The following is a 14,645-nucleotide window of genomic DNA, read 5'->3' on the forward strand; positions in this document are numbered from 1 at the left end:
TAATCAGTTATTCTAAAAATCTAATAGTTTTGAGATATTGGCATTTCAATTTCCATGAGCTGTAAGCCATAAGCAACTACATTAAAACCAAAAACTGAATTGAATTGCACCTGTATACATACTTATATTATCCATTATCTTAAAATCTTTGTACTATTCTGTCCATCTGAGAAGGATAGAAATCACTCTTGGACAGACTGAAACCTGTGAAGAGGGCTCATAGGCATAAAAACTTTGCACACACACAGATGCACAAAAGCCGGCTGTTCTATTTTATAATGCTGTTTATTCTCACAATTGGTTACATTGATAAAGTGTACAAATCGGTGAGCAGCAAACGCAAGCCGACACATCCATCTGTGGGAAATGGGTGTGTTTGTTGTTCATGTGTGTGAGCTTGACAGAGATGCTGGGAGTCCTGTTACCACCATCCTCCTCCTCCTCTTCAATCCTGTTAACTGTTCAGACCAACAGTGGACTCCCAGCTCTCAGTGCACTGTACAAGGTGAGGATATATTCCTTTGTCTACCTGTTCCTACAAAGCGGCGCTTGTTGTAGCATTGTGAGTTAACCAGGGACTGAGATAATGACAGAGAGTCAAGTGACTTTACTTGCCCCAACTAATAAAATCAGTATATACCTTTATAAAATAGAATAAATAAAATAAAAATATTTCTGTTCAGTACATACAGTCGTTCTTTCAACCATCCAAGGGCATGCAAGGCTTTTTATGACTTTCTGTTTTTCGAGATCAAAAGAATGCATAGATAATCACTTAGTTATATTCAGTATCAACTTAATTGACAACTGTGAACATTTCCAATCACCTCTCCTTGTTTCATTATTTGCTCTCGTAATTTTTTTTCTTATCTACAACAATGTATATCACTATTTTACACTTTGGCCATTTGGTGAGTTCTCAAAAAAAGGCATTTCATTACAAGAAAATAACAGAAAACTACAGACATTCAAAATGAAAAGGTAGCTTATAACAATGATTAATGCCAAATCTTACATTACATGGATATTATGTACACATAGATTTTGTCATCTCATTCACATTTCAACATCCTTGTGACAAAAGAAGGTGATGTGGCCGAATCTTCTCATCAGAATCTCAATTACACTCCTGGTTCCTTCAACCTGTGTGTCAACTGCGGAGTTCAGACGCTAGAAGCAAGATACGGAAACAACGAGCCAGATGCACCTACAGCTGTAACAATTTCACTGTCCGCTAAGCCCCGCCTCCCCTTTAGCTATTCTTCACTCACGCCACACATGAGGTCTGCAGATCTGTAAGTCGTTAGTAATTATGGTTCTTTGATTTCATGTAGAAATAAACGAAAGCAGCTTCTCACTGTCATTCTAACCGGCGACAGTCGATTTTGGCTAATTAAGCTAACGTTAGCTCCATGAGTCCCGTCTCTGGCTGACTTTAGATTATGGTATATGCACTTGATGGCTACATACAAAATGTGTTGCTAAAATACTGAAGCTAAAGCTACATGTTAGCCTCCTCACCGGTTGATGATCCATATAGAAGACTTGTACATTCTTGTAATGTAGAGCTAGTTAGCCCTAGCACTAGTAAATAACTATAAAAGAAAATAATTTCAGACTGTTATTTCATTTTATTTTATTATAACCCTCTTTGCCTGCTTAAAGTACATACTTTGACAAGCAAGACCGATTTTAGATTATACTTAAGTGTTAATATTTTCAAACATGAACATTCAACATTTCAAAAAACGAGATCTTCAAGGTTTTAGGAAGAGGGTTGGCTGGAGTTGCTTGAGTGAAACATCCTCAAATCCAATAAAGACCAGGACAAAGCTGCTAAAGTTACCCTTAACTCTGATATAGTAGCATCCATACTATAGAGAGAACTGAGCTGTTTTCACTTTTTTTTTTTTTTTTTATTAACATAAACTGCAAGCTAGTTAGCCGGACATGCTAACATTAGCGTCTTATGTTAAAGCAGAAAAACACATAGCTGTGTTACTGTTTGGGAAAGGCTATTAAAAAAAATAAAAAATAAAAGATACAACCCTTCCTACCATCCCTGCACAAGCTTTAACATGTGGAGCAATTTAAGAGCTTGACAGGGTGGCCCATGCATAGTTACGGTTCAAAAACTCTGATTAGACAATCGCTGTCCAGTGGAGGAGGGTTTAGCAAAGGAGGTTCAGTATTAATCTGCTGTCCTACATCAAGAAAAGTGCCAGGGGGTAAAATGTGTTTATGATTTTTGTCGTAATAAAGGACTTTGTTAGTTATTACCATACATCCAAGCTTGTCTTGTCAGATATGCGATAATAAGGAGCTAGCAGTGTAGAATTGAGATTTGTGTGAGAAAAACTACAGAAAACCGACGAGTGATCTCGTGGTACTGGACAAACAGCAAGGAAGTAGGAAATGAAAAAAACAAAGAAGATGCATTCAAGTGAACAGAACCCTGGAGACAGAGAGATAGCAGCCCAGGACAGTCCTGTTGGGTTGAGTCAACATATCTCAGTTGGCTTTCCTCTCAAAAAACAGCTGAGGGTGGAGGTGAAACCCACCACTCTCCTTCTCACCTCCTCACAGTTCAGATCTCAGCTGTGGACAAATCGCCACATTCCTCCAGTCTTCTCCTCTGCATGATTCCTCTAGCCTTTCTTTAGTTAGTGGACATGAAGTTTCTGGGGACTGATGTTGAGGTGGGATTTAAAGGAATAACCTGTCAAATCTTCTCCAGCATGTGTATCAAAGAGCAGCAGCATGCTGATGTCTCCTGTGTTTGGAGCAGCAGTGTCTACCAATCCCTGCATGTCTTCCTCCGTCACGCTATCATTTTCTGAAGGATGACAAAAAAATAAAGACAACAACAGGAAGTATATGAAGGGGTTTTTTTTGGGTGAAAGGTCACCACTCGTCGATGCCCAAGCTGATTCTTGCACATTTGACGAGAAACAAAGAAATAAGAAAAAGAAAAGTGGCTTCGGATTTCTTGCCCCTTCAGTCTCTGAAACCAGCAGCAGTGTATTGATATTGTCTAGAATGGTTCACTTTTCTATAAAAAGTACATGCAGGATCAGTTGAGCAGGTGTGAGAGTGGGTGGACTGACAAATCTATTTATCTATCTATCTATATCTGAAAATCAGACACGATGGCTTTCATGACTCCTTCCTTCCATCCACCTCACGTTACAGTCTACTGAGGACAATGACAAAGAAGGACGGGGGGGTGGGGGGACTAACAGGACAACCAGGTGAATGACTGGAGGGTGTGGTCAGGTGTGCAAGGTCATGCTGGCAGCACGGGCACAGACACAAATACAATTAGAGCATGGAGAGATAAGCGGTTTGGGCAGCAAAGAGCTTGCTTATCACACGTGCTGTGCTTGAAGGAGCATTTCCTACTTCTTCAGTTGTTTGTTTTTTTTGCTCTCTTCTCCTCACTCCTTCTCTGCGCTGAGGGGGGTAAGAGTTACTTCTATGTACACTATCACGTTTACGATCACCCTTCTGGTGTTTCTCTGTTCCTTCTTCATGTCAGATAAGAGTCTTTATACATCTTAGTTATTTTTAAAAGGAAACGGATTCGAGTTGTTTCTCGAGCTGATGAACTCTTGAGGTGAAATTCCAATTTTACTCCAGAAAAGCGAAGGAACTGTGACAGGGTTTCCCAAACCCTGGGGCTTTGCTGTGTTTTCATGGTTACTTGGTGACGGGTTTTGGCGGCGATGCGACCATGGTGACTGGGGGTTGTGGCAGGGAGTCGGTAGAGCTTAACCACATTTACTGCTGCAACTCAGTGACGGGTCTCTTCTGTTTGAGGGTGTCGATGAGAGACAGGACGCCCCTCTTTACGCTGGTCGAGACCCGACGGGACACAGAGTCACCGGGGGGTGACGAGGCGCAGGCCTTCTGGGAGGGGGGTCGAGCCACCAAACACTTCTGATACCGCAGCTGACAGAGAGAGAGAGGGAGAAAGAAAGAAAAAGAAAGAGTCATATTGTAAATAATAGAGAGTTACAGCTGCTGAGTATACGACTAGGTGTGTGTGTGAGAGAAAGAGACGGGAAAGCTCGATTGGTGCAGGCTGCTAGCTGTGATCAATAGTAATGACTGATTATTCTTGACACCGTGAATCAGTTTTAGTGTGTGTGTGTGTGTGTGTGTGTGTGTGTGTGTGTGTGTGTGTGCACGCGTGTTTGAGTCCGTATATCCAAAGTTCTGATGTGTGATCAATATCCCGGCCAGCAGTCGACTAATCTTGTGACTCACACACAGCAGAGAGGAAGATGAGTAACCTCCACTAAATGGGCTGCATTAGAGCAGAAACACCACAGAGGGCATTCTGGGTTGCGATTATGGACATCATAATGATAACGTAAAAACACTGTAAAGGTGTTACAGGTTTATTACAGTGGTTTGTAATTCAATATACATGTGTCCTCTTTGGAAACTCAACAGTTTAATGCAATGTTAAACACCTCAAACAGGAAATCTTTACTGGATGACTTGCAAGGGCGTTCTCTTTCAGAGACAACTGATGCTCAACACACACTATATTTTCACTTTAGGTGGTTTTTCTTGGTGTGAATGCATGTTGTACACCAACAGTGCTTTGACAGAGGGTCCCATTGTAACCTGAATAGAGCTGATAGGTTTGACAGTAAAACACTAAAATATAGGCAAGGACATTTACTTTCACAAAGAGAGCGTCTAAATGTCTTTGCCTGTCTGAATTTTAAGGGGTGCGATGACCTTAGTTTAAATAAATGTCCTAAATGAAGCACTACTTCAGTTTAGCTGAAGAAAAATGTTGCCTAACGCAATGTTTTCCTTCACAGAATTAATGTACATTATTTTAACCTGTTTTAAGTACTTTCAAATCCCCTACACACCAAAGTGATCACTAGTAGAGACCCGCACGAGACTGTTTACTTGATCCCGCTCCCGCCTGCTCCCCCGGATTTCGTGACCATTACCGCCCGCAACACGTGGATCCACTCCCGCCCGCAACCGCAAACATTGTGACATGCAGAGTTAAAAAAAGGACACAAATTGCATTCATTTTGTCAGTAACAGCTCAGAAATTTTTCAAATTTCAGACTTGCCTTGCTTTGGTCTTGTATTGTATAAGCCCGTGTGACGGAAGCCAGCGAGGCTGTGCAGTGTGTAAATGGGGTTTAGACTCCGCGTCAGTGTGTCCGCCTCCCATACCCAAAGTAGCCGGTTCGAGTCAGGCCCGTGCAGTATGTTTTCAGAAGCAGCCGCATACACTTACTGTTATCTTCTTTTCAGCTTCATTTGTTGACTCCAGCGCTACTGCAGGACCCGCAGTATATTTTTTAACCGCCCGCTCCCGCGTGATTTCTGTTCCCAATCCCAATGCAGCTCTCTAATCACTAGCATTTACTGTTATAATTTCCCAGAATTGAAGTACTGTACAACTACAGACTACACAACTAGAATTTGAAATTTCAGCACGCATCTATGTGCACTGTGGGAGATTCCTTAATTTCTTGACTAACCTAATCAGAGTTAGCTTGGTGTAATTTAAGCCGTGTTGTCAGTTGTGGTGTTGCTCGGTGACTCACCATACAAGCTGCCTGTACAGCCTCCGACACGTTCCCAGCGTTGGGCTCACACCAGAAGACGTGACAGTCAAAACGATGGCCGCCGGCATCCATGACAAAGGCAAACGTGTGCACGTCACGTCCCACACCCATGAAAGACAGGAAACGAACACGACACTCCACCAACACTTCCTCTTCATCCTGGTCAGAAACATCAGAAACTATGTTTTTTAGGATTTAACTATCCTTCCTTCAACAGGGAAGAAAATTAATCACAAAAATTTAAGGAATTTAGAACTTGTAGGCATTCAAATAGTTACACATGTTCATACAGCAGAGCAGCTTAGTAAAACTGCAGCCCCCTATCAAACAGGTCCACTGGAGCTGCTGGGCTTTAAGTGCCTTGATGTTACAGCTTATTTAAATGAGGAGAAAAAAAAGTAAATTCAATGTCTTCTGCATGCTCGAATGTTAGCAGGGTTGCGGCCTCTAAGCTGCAATTTCTTCTCATTGCTCTGGGCAGCTGCTTGCTACCTTTCTGGATGACAATGTCAATAAAGTCTGTTCAATCCACAAGTGATGTGTTTTCCACCATTTAAGTGCAAGTAACAATTAAACTTTTAACTGTGGTGATTGCTGAAGGAAATAAATGGCAGGCTCGACACAATGTTCTGCACCAGACAAAATAAAGAAGCATCTGTTTGAGGCAAGTAAAGCCAAACGTGAAACACACTGTTCGTTCAAAGATGACTCAAACTCACTGGCCATGTGTCCATATTTTGTTTGGATAACACTGGTGTTGGCCACTCTGCCTTAGCTGACGAAAAATAACGTTACTCCTATAATAAAGTCATAGTCTGTACTTTTCTCCAGCCCTTTATCTGTGAAATCTATTCAATCCAATCGAATCTATGTCATTTGCGCTAGTGGCTACAGCCATCTTGTGTCCTACTACCTTTGAGTGCAAGCATGTAGAGAATCTTGTAGTGTCAAGAGAATTGTAGTTATTTACTTTGCCTATGAGGCAAGTTGCATCTATAAATCCCATAACGCCAAACCTCTCAGGCTGGCACCACTTTGTCCTGTGTTTGATTTATTATATTTCAAACCAGGGGAGGTTGGGGGCAGACGTTCAGCAGGGGCAGATGTGTGTTTGACCTTTTCCTTGCTGATAGTGACAGTAGCATCGGCCACATTGAGGGCAACCGGAGTCCAGTCCTCTCTGTTGGAAGAACCGATCAGACTGTCTATAGCTCCGTTCAGTATGTCCATGCCTGGAGCAGAGGATGTTAAAAAAAAACAAACATATAAAAAATAAAAATCATACCTGAAGATACACCATCAGCATCAACATTAACGCCAACCATGTTCTTTGCATTTTATTATTATTCGTTCAATAATTATTATTGTTATACCTATTGGTCTAGCCACAGGCAACATCCCAAGGTAGAGCACTTGAAACTTCTGAACCAGCTCTTTCTTTGGTGTGGGGAACTCTGCTAGGGAGAAGCCACACACACATTTAACAGGTGCTCACATGAATAAATATTTAACTACACATAAACAGCTAACAATGCACATTTACAGAGGGATTTGGATCCTGACCACTAACTCCTTTTATATATAAATGTCACAATTTGATGATGATTTTATGAAAGGTTTTAACAAGGCTGCTGACTGAATAATGTGATGTCGGGTCATTCCGGTCCTTGAGTGTGTTTAATTTAACAAAGTTTAAAAGATGCTGATGACAGAATAATTTACTCCCTTCTGGAATAATTTTTCAAAAGCAGAATTGAAGAATATCTCCAAGTTAAAGCACTTTCATATCTATTTGTTAATTACTGGGTGTTATATTTGTATAATAAGACACTGTTTTGGACACAGTGGAATATAATCCTACATTCTCACACTGCACCTCCTGTTTGAAAAGCAGATGTCAGGTTTCTTTATTTTGAGCAGACAGACACTGCAGATGTTTTATCTGACGAGCTGTCAGTAGCAAGCCGACTGTTGCTGCGTCTTGTTCAATCACATTTGTGTGTGAAGATACTCTAAGTGACAGCAAACTGTTTCTTTCTCTGACAAAGTGACTGAGAGCTGAAAACTGACAGCAGTAGCTTGTTGTTATCATGATTACGACTGGGTGAGAGTCCAAGTTAAAAATACGTGAGTCCTTTTATAAGGAAACAGCTATTTGTTATACATACACACACACACACACACACGAGTTTAAATGCATGCAGTGTGCCACGGAAGTGATGTCTGCTATGCGCCTCTTGATGCCTACTATCTCTCTCTTTCTCTCTCACACACACACACACACACTGAGGGAGGTACTGTATGTATGACTCCTACCTTGTAAAGGGAGATCTAATCCTGCCTGCATCCTGTCCTGGAGAGAGCCTCCTGCCATCGCTTTGGCATTCTTTCGCTCTGTCATTATCTGGAGGGGAGCGAGAGCAGAAACAGAAGTATGAGGAAATGCAGAGTGAAGGCAGACCAGAATTTGTATACCGCGACAGAGACATAGGGGAGGAGGGTGAAGAGACAAAGAGGAGAATGTGTGAAAGTGAAAGAGGATGGGGGGGGGAGATGAAAGAGTCAACACGAAAGAGCTCAGGAAAACCTGGAGCAGTTTCACCCCTGATACTGTCATTCTGTCTACCCGTGTCTCCTGGGGAGCGAGCGAGCGAGCGAGTGAGCGCGCACGCATGCACACACGCACAAATACACAATCAGACTGCCAAAATCATTCATATACACACACACTGTCACACACATGATACACCACACATAAACATCTTACAGGTCCTTAATCAGAGAGTTTGTCACAACAATTCTGCATACCAGCAACCCCTGCTGTGGCCAATTCTCTCTTTCCTTATGTATCCTTTTTTGTGTGAAAGCCTGTATTAAACAGACTCTTTGTTCTGTAATATAGGTTGACTGAAATATTTGGGACACTTAGTATCAGCATGAAGGATGACAACAAGGACAAAGGGCTCCATCTCCACCTTTCTCTTTCAGGAAAACACTTTGTTCCAGTCAATGGTCATAACAATGTAACAGACATTAAAAAAAAACAACAACTTTAAAATGCTACATAGAATCAACTTCAAATCCAAATTATGAGTCTACATAAACAAATAAAGAATTGAAATATCTTTTCCAAAATTGAATTAAAGTTCTAAAGCTATAAATGTGTTTTATTTGGACAACAGAAAGCCCATTAATTCCAAGTCAGTTCAGTAAATAACGCAAACACAATAAAAACATGGTTTGAATGCGGTTCTTCTAAATATGTATTCATCCAAAGGAAACTCACTGATAACTGTGTTTTGGGTGAATAAAAATTTGTTGGGCCTGAATATAGATGAGTTTAATCTTGTTTTTAGACTTTTTGAGGACTGCAGATACTTAAAATGTGTGCCTAGATTGTGCCGTACTAAATATGATTAAAAAACTCAAGCACTCTTGAGGGTGGGCTTTTTAATGCATTGAGTGAATGTATTGTCCGGTGCCACAGCTATCTGTGCTTGAGTAAATGCTACGAATAAATGTGTTGTTTTGGCTTTTGGAAGTGGGTGCCACAGCACGGTATTTTTCTAGTCCCCTAGCATTCCCTTTTGAGTGGTAGGGGAAAAACTCTTCCAAAGAGTTGGAGCTTCATCTGAGCCTATTTGCCAAACTGGGCTTTGTGTCTCTGGGTCCCCTCAAACCGCCCCCCGCTCCTGCCTGAAGCACTTACCCGGGAGCAGATTTCATGCAGGCTGGTGGCGATGGCTTTGGCTGGTGTGTCACAGCGGAACACATGACATTTCAGGATCCTAGTGTTTTTATCCCGCGCCACATATGCAAAGTCCCTGTGAGAGAGGAAAACACACAGGGTCAATGAAGACAGATAAAAGGAGAAAAACACCAGGAAGATGAAGATGAGAGGAGCGACTAGTTTTGGAGACAAGAAAGATTTTGAGGCTTACAGCTCTTGAAGACAAATGAGATGAACTGACCTTAATCGGTCTGATGAATACAGGACACACACACACACACACACACACACACACGCACACACAGGTCAATGGACCCCAGAGATCAATAGAGCAGTGTGATGCAAAGGGAGTTAAATGAGTGACATCAGGGAAGAACTTTCCCCTGGGCCCACTGGAGCCGAAAGTCAACTGAATAGCATGGATGAAAAGAAGAAGGAAAGTAGAAGGAGGGAGAGAGGAATGAAGACGTATGAGATGAAATATAGCCGCACCAAATTAAACCCAGTAGCACACACACGCACGTTGATTTACGTCATTCAGAAATGCTCATAAAACCAAGCTAAATAACTTCCTACCAGCTGTCTGCTTCAATATGGTATGCAATAGCAAACACAGGCCTGAGGGTTAACAAGATTTCTGAGCCCAGCCCCTCAGGGGAAACTCTCCACAAAAGACTCCTATTTGTGTGTGTGTCAGTATATGTGTGTGCGTGCTTTAAAAAAATGTCTGGAGACAGAGAAGGACAGAGGAGGTCACCTTCAATTCCTACATCTTTGAGTGTGTGCGCAAACAACACTCCAGTACATCAAGAGCCACAAAAAATGAGACGCTGAGGAAATTAAACAATAAGGAATAACAGAGATGATGGAGAGATACTGCGGGAGGGTCGGTGAGGATGAAAGGAAGGAATGTGTTTACCTCTCTCTGTGTCCAAGGAAGCAAGGGAGGAAAGGAGAACAGTTAGTGGAAGAAGAAAGAAATAAAATCCATTGTATCAACCTTCTACTGAGGGACAAGAGGTGGCAAACACACCAAGTTAAATACTCAGTTTTCTCATTTTCTTTGCTTGACAAAACTACTTCCCACAAAACCGCTTCAAGAACAGTGCAGAAAATACGTGTGTGTCTGAGAGACAGAGAGTGAGCATGTTGGTTGAAGGGGTGTAGCAAAGGTCAAAGCAGCAATTCAGGTCATTTTTACGAATAATTAACCTTGAGGTAAAATACAAAAAATTGACAGACACTGAATCAGGAAGGAAAAGAGAGGGGGCAGGAACAGCAGGACATGGAGATGTTCTGGATGGGCCCAGTTAGCTTTAATAGGCTGCTCATGGTTTGTGTTTCCTAAAAAAAGATTAAAGGAAATAGGCTGGGAGTTTCTGTGAAAGCCACATAAAATAGTTACAAAGAGGGAGAGCTAGAAGAGTAAAGATTATAATGAGAGGAAAGGTGAAATACTGGGAGAGGAAATTGGAAGTGAACAGCAACAATGTACATGATAAAGATAAAAATGGGGGCAGAATAAAACACCCAATTGATGAGAGAAGATAAAAGTCAAAGGAAAGAGAGGGAGAGGGGGAAAAAGGAGTGATATGTCATTTTGAATATAATCTTGTCATCATGCCGACGCCACTGAAAATGTCAAGGTTGCTGTGGGAATACGTAATCTCTATGGTTATAATGAGTTTCATGGCACACGGGGAGAGAGGGAGGCACCGGAGTAGAATTCCTATACCGACACAACCACTTCAGTCCATCACAAGGGTGTAAGTGTGTATGAGTGTGTGTGACAGGAAGGGAGAGCAGGGAAACCCCTGCTCCAACCAGAATTTGATTTCCATAGTATATCTCGGCCAACAGCACAACAACCTATAAGAAAATAATATTAAAAAAAACTAAATGTAAAATGGGCAAAGATATGCAGCAGATGACCACAAACAGCTACTGGTATTTTTGCATGAGTGAATTTAGGATGCACATTTTTTCTACTAAGAATTTTGCGCTTATGTCTTGGTCTTGAACTGCTTCACATTTTATTGTTTTTCCTTTACCACATTCAGATATCATGAGTCCTTCATCACATAATCTATCTGCAATTAGCACTGTTTACCGTTCAACCACCCACCCACAAGCAAACCCCAACACATGCACCCACATCCGATTTTTACACTCCAAAACTCAAACAAATTGTGCTGTGCACACCTCACACTGACTGTAAAAAAGAAATCAACCTACAAACTACCTGCTCAGCAACATCTCCTACAGACTGAGGCCTGATCATTCATACCTGTAGCATATCTTTCTTTTTTTGCTACTTTAGAATAAAAAAAATAAAACAGCAGAAGTGATGTTCCAAAAGTAAGAGGTATATAAAAACATACTCACGGCTGTTTTTCTATCTTTGCAGGTGATCCTGTGTACGGGAGCGTCGTTAGACACTCACACCATCTATTCCTGGTGATGCTGCAGGCATGCACACACTCCTCAACCTGTCTGCTCCACACCCAGTGAGCACTAACCATACCTCCCCCTCTGGCAGCTTCATCCCCCTCTCTCCCTCTCTCCTGCCAAAACCCTCTCTCCTCCTCCCTCTAACCATCTCCTCTCCTCCTCCTCCCTCTGCTGCAGCCGAGGTTTTCCCACTGCTCTGACTCTCCTGCTATATGTAGATGTGGTCGGTATAAATAAAGGCTTGTGAAAACATACGTTTGTTTAATCTGGCAAGGTGATCTTAAGTTATAAATATACTGTAATATACACCGCTGCATGTATGTGTGTGTGTGTGTGTGTGTGTGTGTGTGTGTGTGCGTGATGAGAGACAAGATAGATCCCTGAGGCAACATAATTTTGTATTTCTGCATATGCCAAGAGCTCTTAGCTTTGCCTCTATCCCTGAGTGCACTCATGCTTATGTGTGTGTGTGCGCGCTAGAATTATATGTGCCAGCTCGAATTATACAGCAGCTACCGACCTCTCCAGTCACCCGGCTGTGCCTGATAACCTACATTGGCGCTACGCTTGTGCATTCAGAAGCAGTGCAGAGCGCCCTCTACTGGTTGCGCGGCATCACTACCACACTGTGTTTGTTTAAAGTTTCATTTCAGCCTTCACATGAGCAGCAACTGGTTGTGAAGCACATTTGCTTTTACTTACTCTTACAACTTCAGGAATATCAACCTGGGAGCGGTGAAGCTGTGTATGAATTTGTCTTTTCGTGAAGCCCACCGTGCTCAGCTGAGGTGAACGCGAGGGACGGATAGTCAGGTGGGGATTTGCGGTGATAGAGAATAAAGGCCATTCTCCCTCTCACCCTCTCCTTTGTACTGATGAATTAATCATTCATTAGCATCCCTTCATCATCAATCATTAACTCCTGTCTCCTGCCTGTCACCACACCACCCCTCTGCTGCCCTCAATTGTTACCCTGACCTTTTACTGAGTGTGTGTGTGATGCATCATTGACTTCAATTACACTTGTGACTAACCTATCAATTAATTTAAAAACTTAAGTAACAAAAGAGTGAGTCAATAGTTCGTGGTCCAGATGACTGGTTAACAACACTGGAATCTCAGAATATTTACACTGCAGAAATGTTAAAGAGGATCTGGAGCGCGGTCTGAGAAATATCACGACATGACATCTTACACACTCACCATTACACATTAATCATGAAGACAAGCAAGAAGGGTTTAATCATTAAAAGAAAAAGAAAAAAGCAATGTGGTTGCCACAATGACTAACCTGCCGTTGTCCCGGCCAACGCCCCAGACGCGGATACTTGCGATTGGCTGAGAATGAAGCACGCTGCGATCCATGGGGTCGACCAGGTTCAACATATTATTCTCCAGCACCAGGTACATGTCCTTCCCCTGAGCAAAAACACACGCGCGCACACACAAATTCTTCAGATCTCATCACAAAAACATGCAATCCTTATTTCCTGAAGCTCAAAAAGTAGTCCTTTAAAAGGTCAAGGGATTTCTTTCACATGCCTATAAAGTGTTTTTGCTTGTGTGTGCACGTATGGTGTATAAGCACGTGCGTCCGTGTGCGTCTCTAAATAAATTATTAAACCTTACAAAGGGGTGGTGGGAGATGAAAGGTTATTGAAAGAGATTGAAAGATGAAGCTCTCTCTCCCTCTGTCGCTTCACATTAAACACAACCACCGCAGAGAGAGGGAAAACTAAACATTGCTCCACTTTCCTCCATTCATTCTCCCCCTCCTCCCTCCATCTTTTGACAAACATCTCAGAAGACTGTTGCCCTGGCTAACTTCTGTTGCTCTTTTCTTTGCTCCGCCCTTACCTTTTATTTAATCTTACTGGCTTTCTACGAGCACTCCTCCTCTCCAAATCCTTTATGTCCAACAGCTACAAACTTTTTTACCCACAACAAAGTGCACATACAGTTTGACTATGCTCTCTTCCTCACCTCTCCCCAGATACCAACTGTGTCTCGGATGTCATTCTTGCAGTAGGATAGCTGTCGGATGCAGTTGTTAACAGCAACACTGCTCTTTCCAGGAGCCAAGTCCTCCTCAGCCATCTCCACCCATCCCAGAGAGCGCACTGCAAAACACTGGAAGACACACCAAGTGTTACATACAGCACAGTACTTACAGACACATCCTGTTTTTGTTTCAGACTCTAATAAGGTTTTATTTTATGAGTGACTTTAAATGATGATACAATCATGTTTAAAAGCTTTGGGTTTTGGGAACTGGCACCAACAAAGATTTAAATTTAGATAACCAGGTGAGGACAACAGGACAACACAGCTTGTTGGTAGATAAGGAGAGACCAGGGGGAAAAAGAGACCTATCCGTCTGTCATCATCAAGTATTCATTTGATTTCAGCAGTCCATTCCAAAGCACTCTGCAGACCACAGGGATCCATGATGAAAGAGGTCAGAGAGGGAAAAACAGACAGTGACAGACGTGAGTCACTATCATGCTAACCAGTGGCATCGTAGTCTGCTGTGGGAAAAACTTGGACTCAAGTATACATGCATGTATGCAAGTATGAAGTTTGTCTTGTGAGTAGTAGTAGTACAGAGCGCTGTTTAAAAGGATTGTGCTATGAAAAACACACACAAACACACTGAGCTCAAGTATTTTACAGGAGGAAATTCAGTTAAATGATGTCTTCAATGTGACGATGAATAGACTGCAGACTTGAAGCTGAGTGCAGCTGACAAGTGACTGACAAGGCACACACACACACACACACACTATTCGGGTTGGAGGAAAAATCCATTCTTAAATGGATTTTCTAAATGTTAACTGATAACCAAATGTTGACAA

At 42.1% G+C, this 14,645-nt stretch overlaps 1 protein-coding gene across 9 annotated transcripts in view; it reads right to left on the reverse strand.

The window, feature by feature from the left end:
* Positions 1-266: 266 nt before the first annotated feature.
* Positions 267-14,645, reverse strand: part of apbb2b (amyloid beta (A4) precursor protein-binding, family B, member 2b) — a 54,532-nt gene continuing 40,153 nt past the window's right edge. For 5 of the 9 annotated variants that reach the window (XM_038713452.1, XM_038713445.1, XM_038713448.1 and 2 more), the window contains 9 exons: positions 13,774-13,920; positions 13,082-13,209; positions 10,259-10,264; positions 9,319-9,433; positions 7,926-8,013; positions 6,983-7,066; positions 6,726-6,841; positions 5,589-5,768; positions 267-3,951 (listed from right to left, as the gene is read on the reverse strand). In XM_038713452.1, coding sequence (XP_038569380.1) covers positions 3,781-3,951; positions 5,589-5,768; positions 6,726-6,841; positions 6,983-7,066; positions 7,926-8,013; positions 9,319-9,433; positions 10,259-10,264; positions 13,082-13,209; positions 13,774-13,920 — 1,035 coding nt within the window. In that variant the 3' untranslated portion in view covers positions 267-3,780. Of the gene's footprint in view, positions 3,952-5,588; positions 5,769-6,725; positions 6,842-6,982; positions 7,067-7,925; positions 8,014-9,318; positions 9,434-10,258; positions 10,265-11,724; positions 11,742-13,081; positions 13,210-13,773; positions 13,921-14,645 lie in introns of those variants that run through there. The other 4 variants (XM_038713449.1, XM_038713451.1, XM_038713450.1 and 1 more) reach the window with 4 other exon arrangements.

Source organism: Micropterus salmoides, unplaced genomic scaffold (genome assembly GCF_014851395.1).
Source record: "Micropterus salmoides isolate LMB-PRFRI ecotype aquatic unplaced genomic scaffold, ASM1485139v1 Ms_hic_scaffold_12, whole genome shotgun sequence".
Classification (NCBI taxonomy): domain Eukaryota; kingdom Metazoa; phylum Chordata; class Actinopteri; order Centrarchiformes; family Centrarchidae; genus Micropterus; species Micropterus salmoides.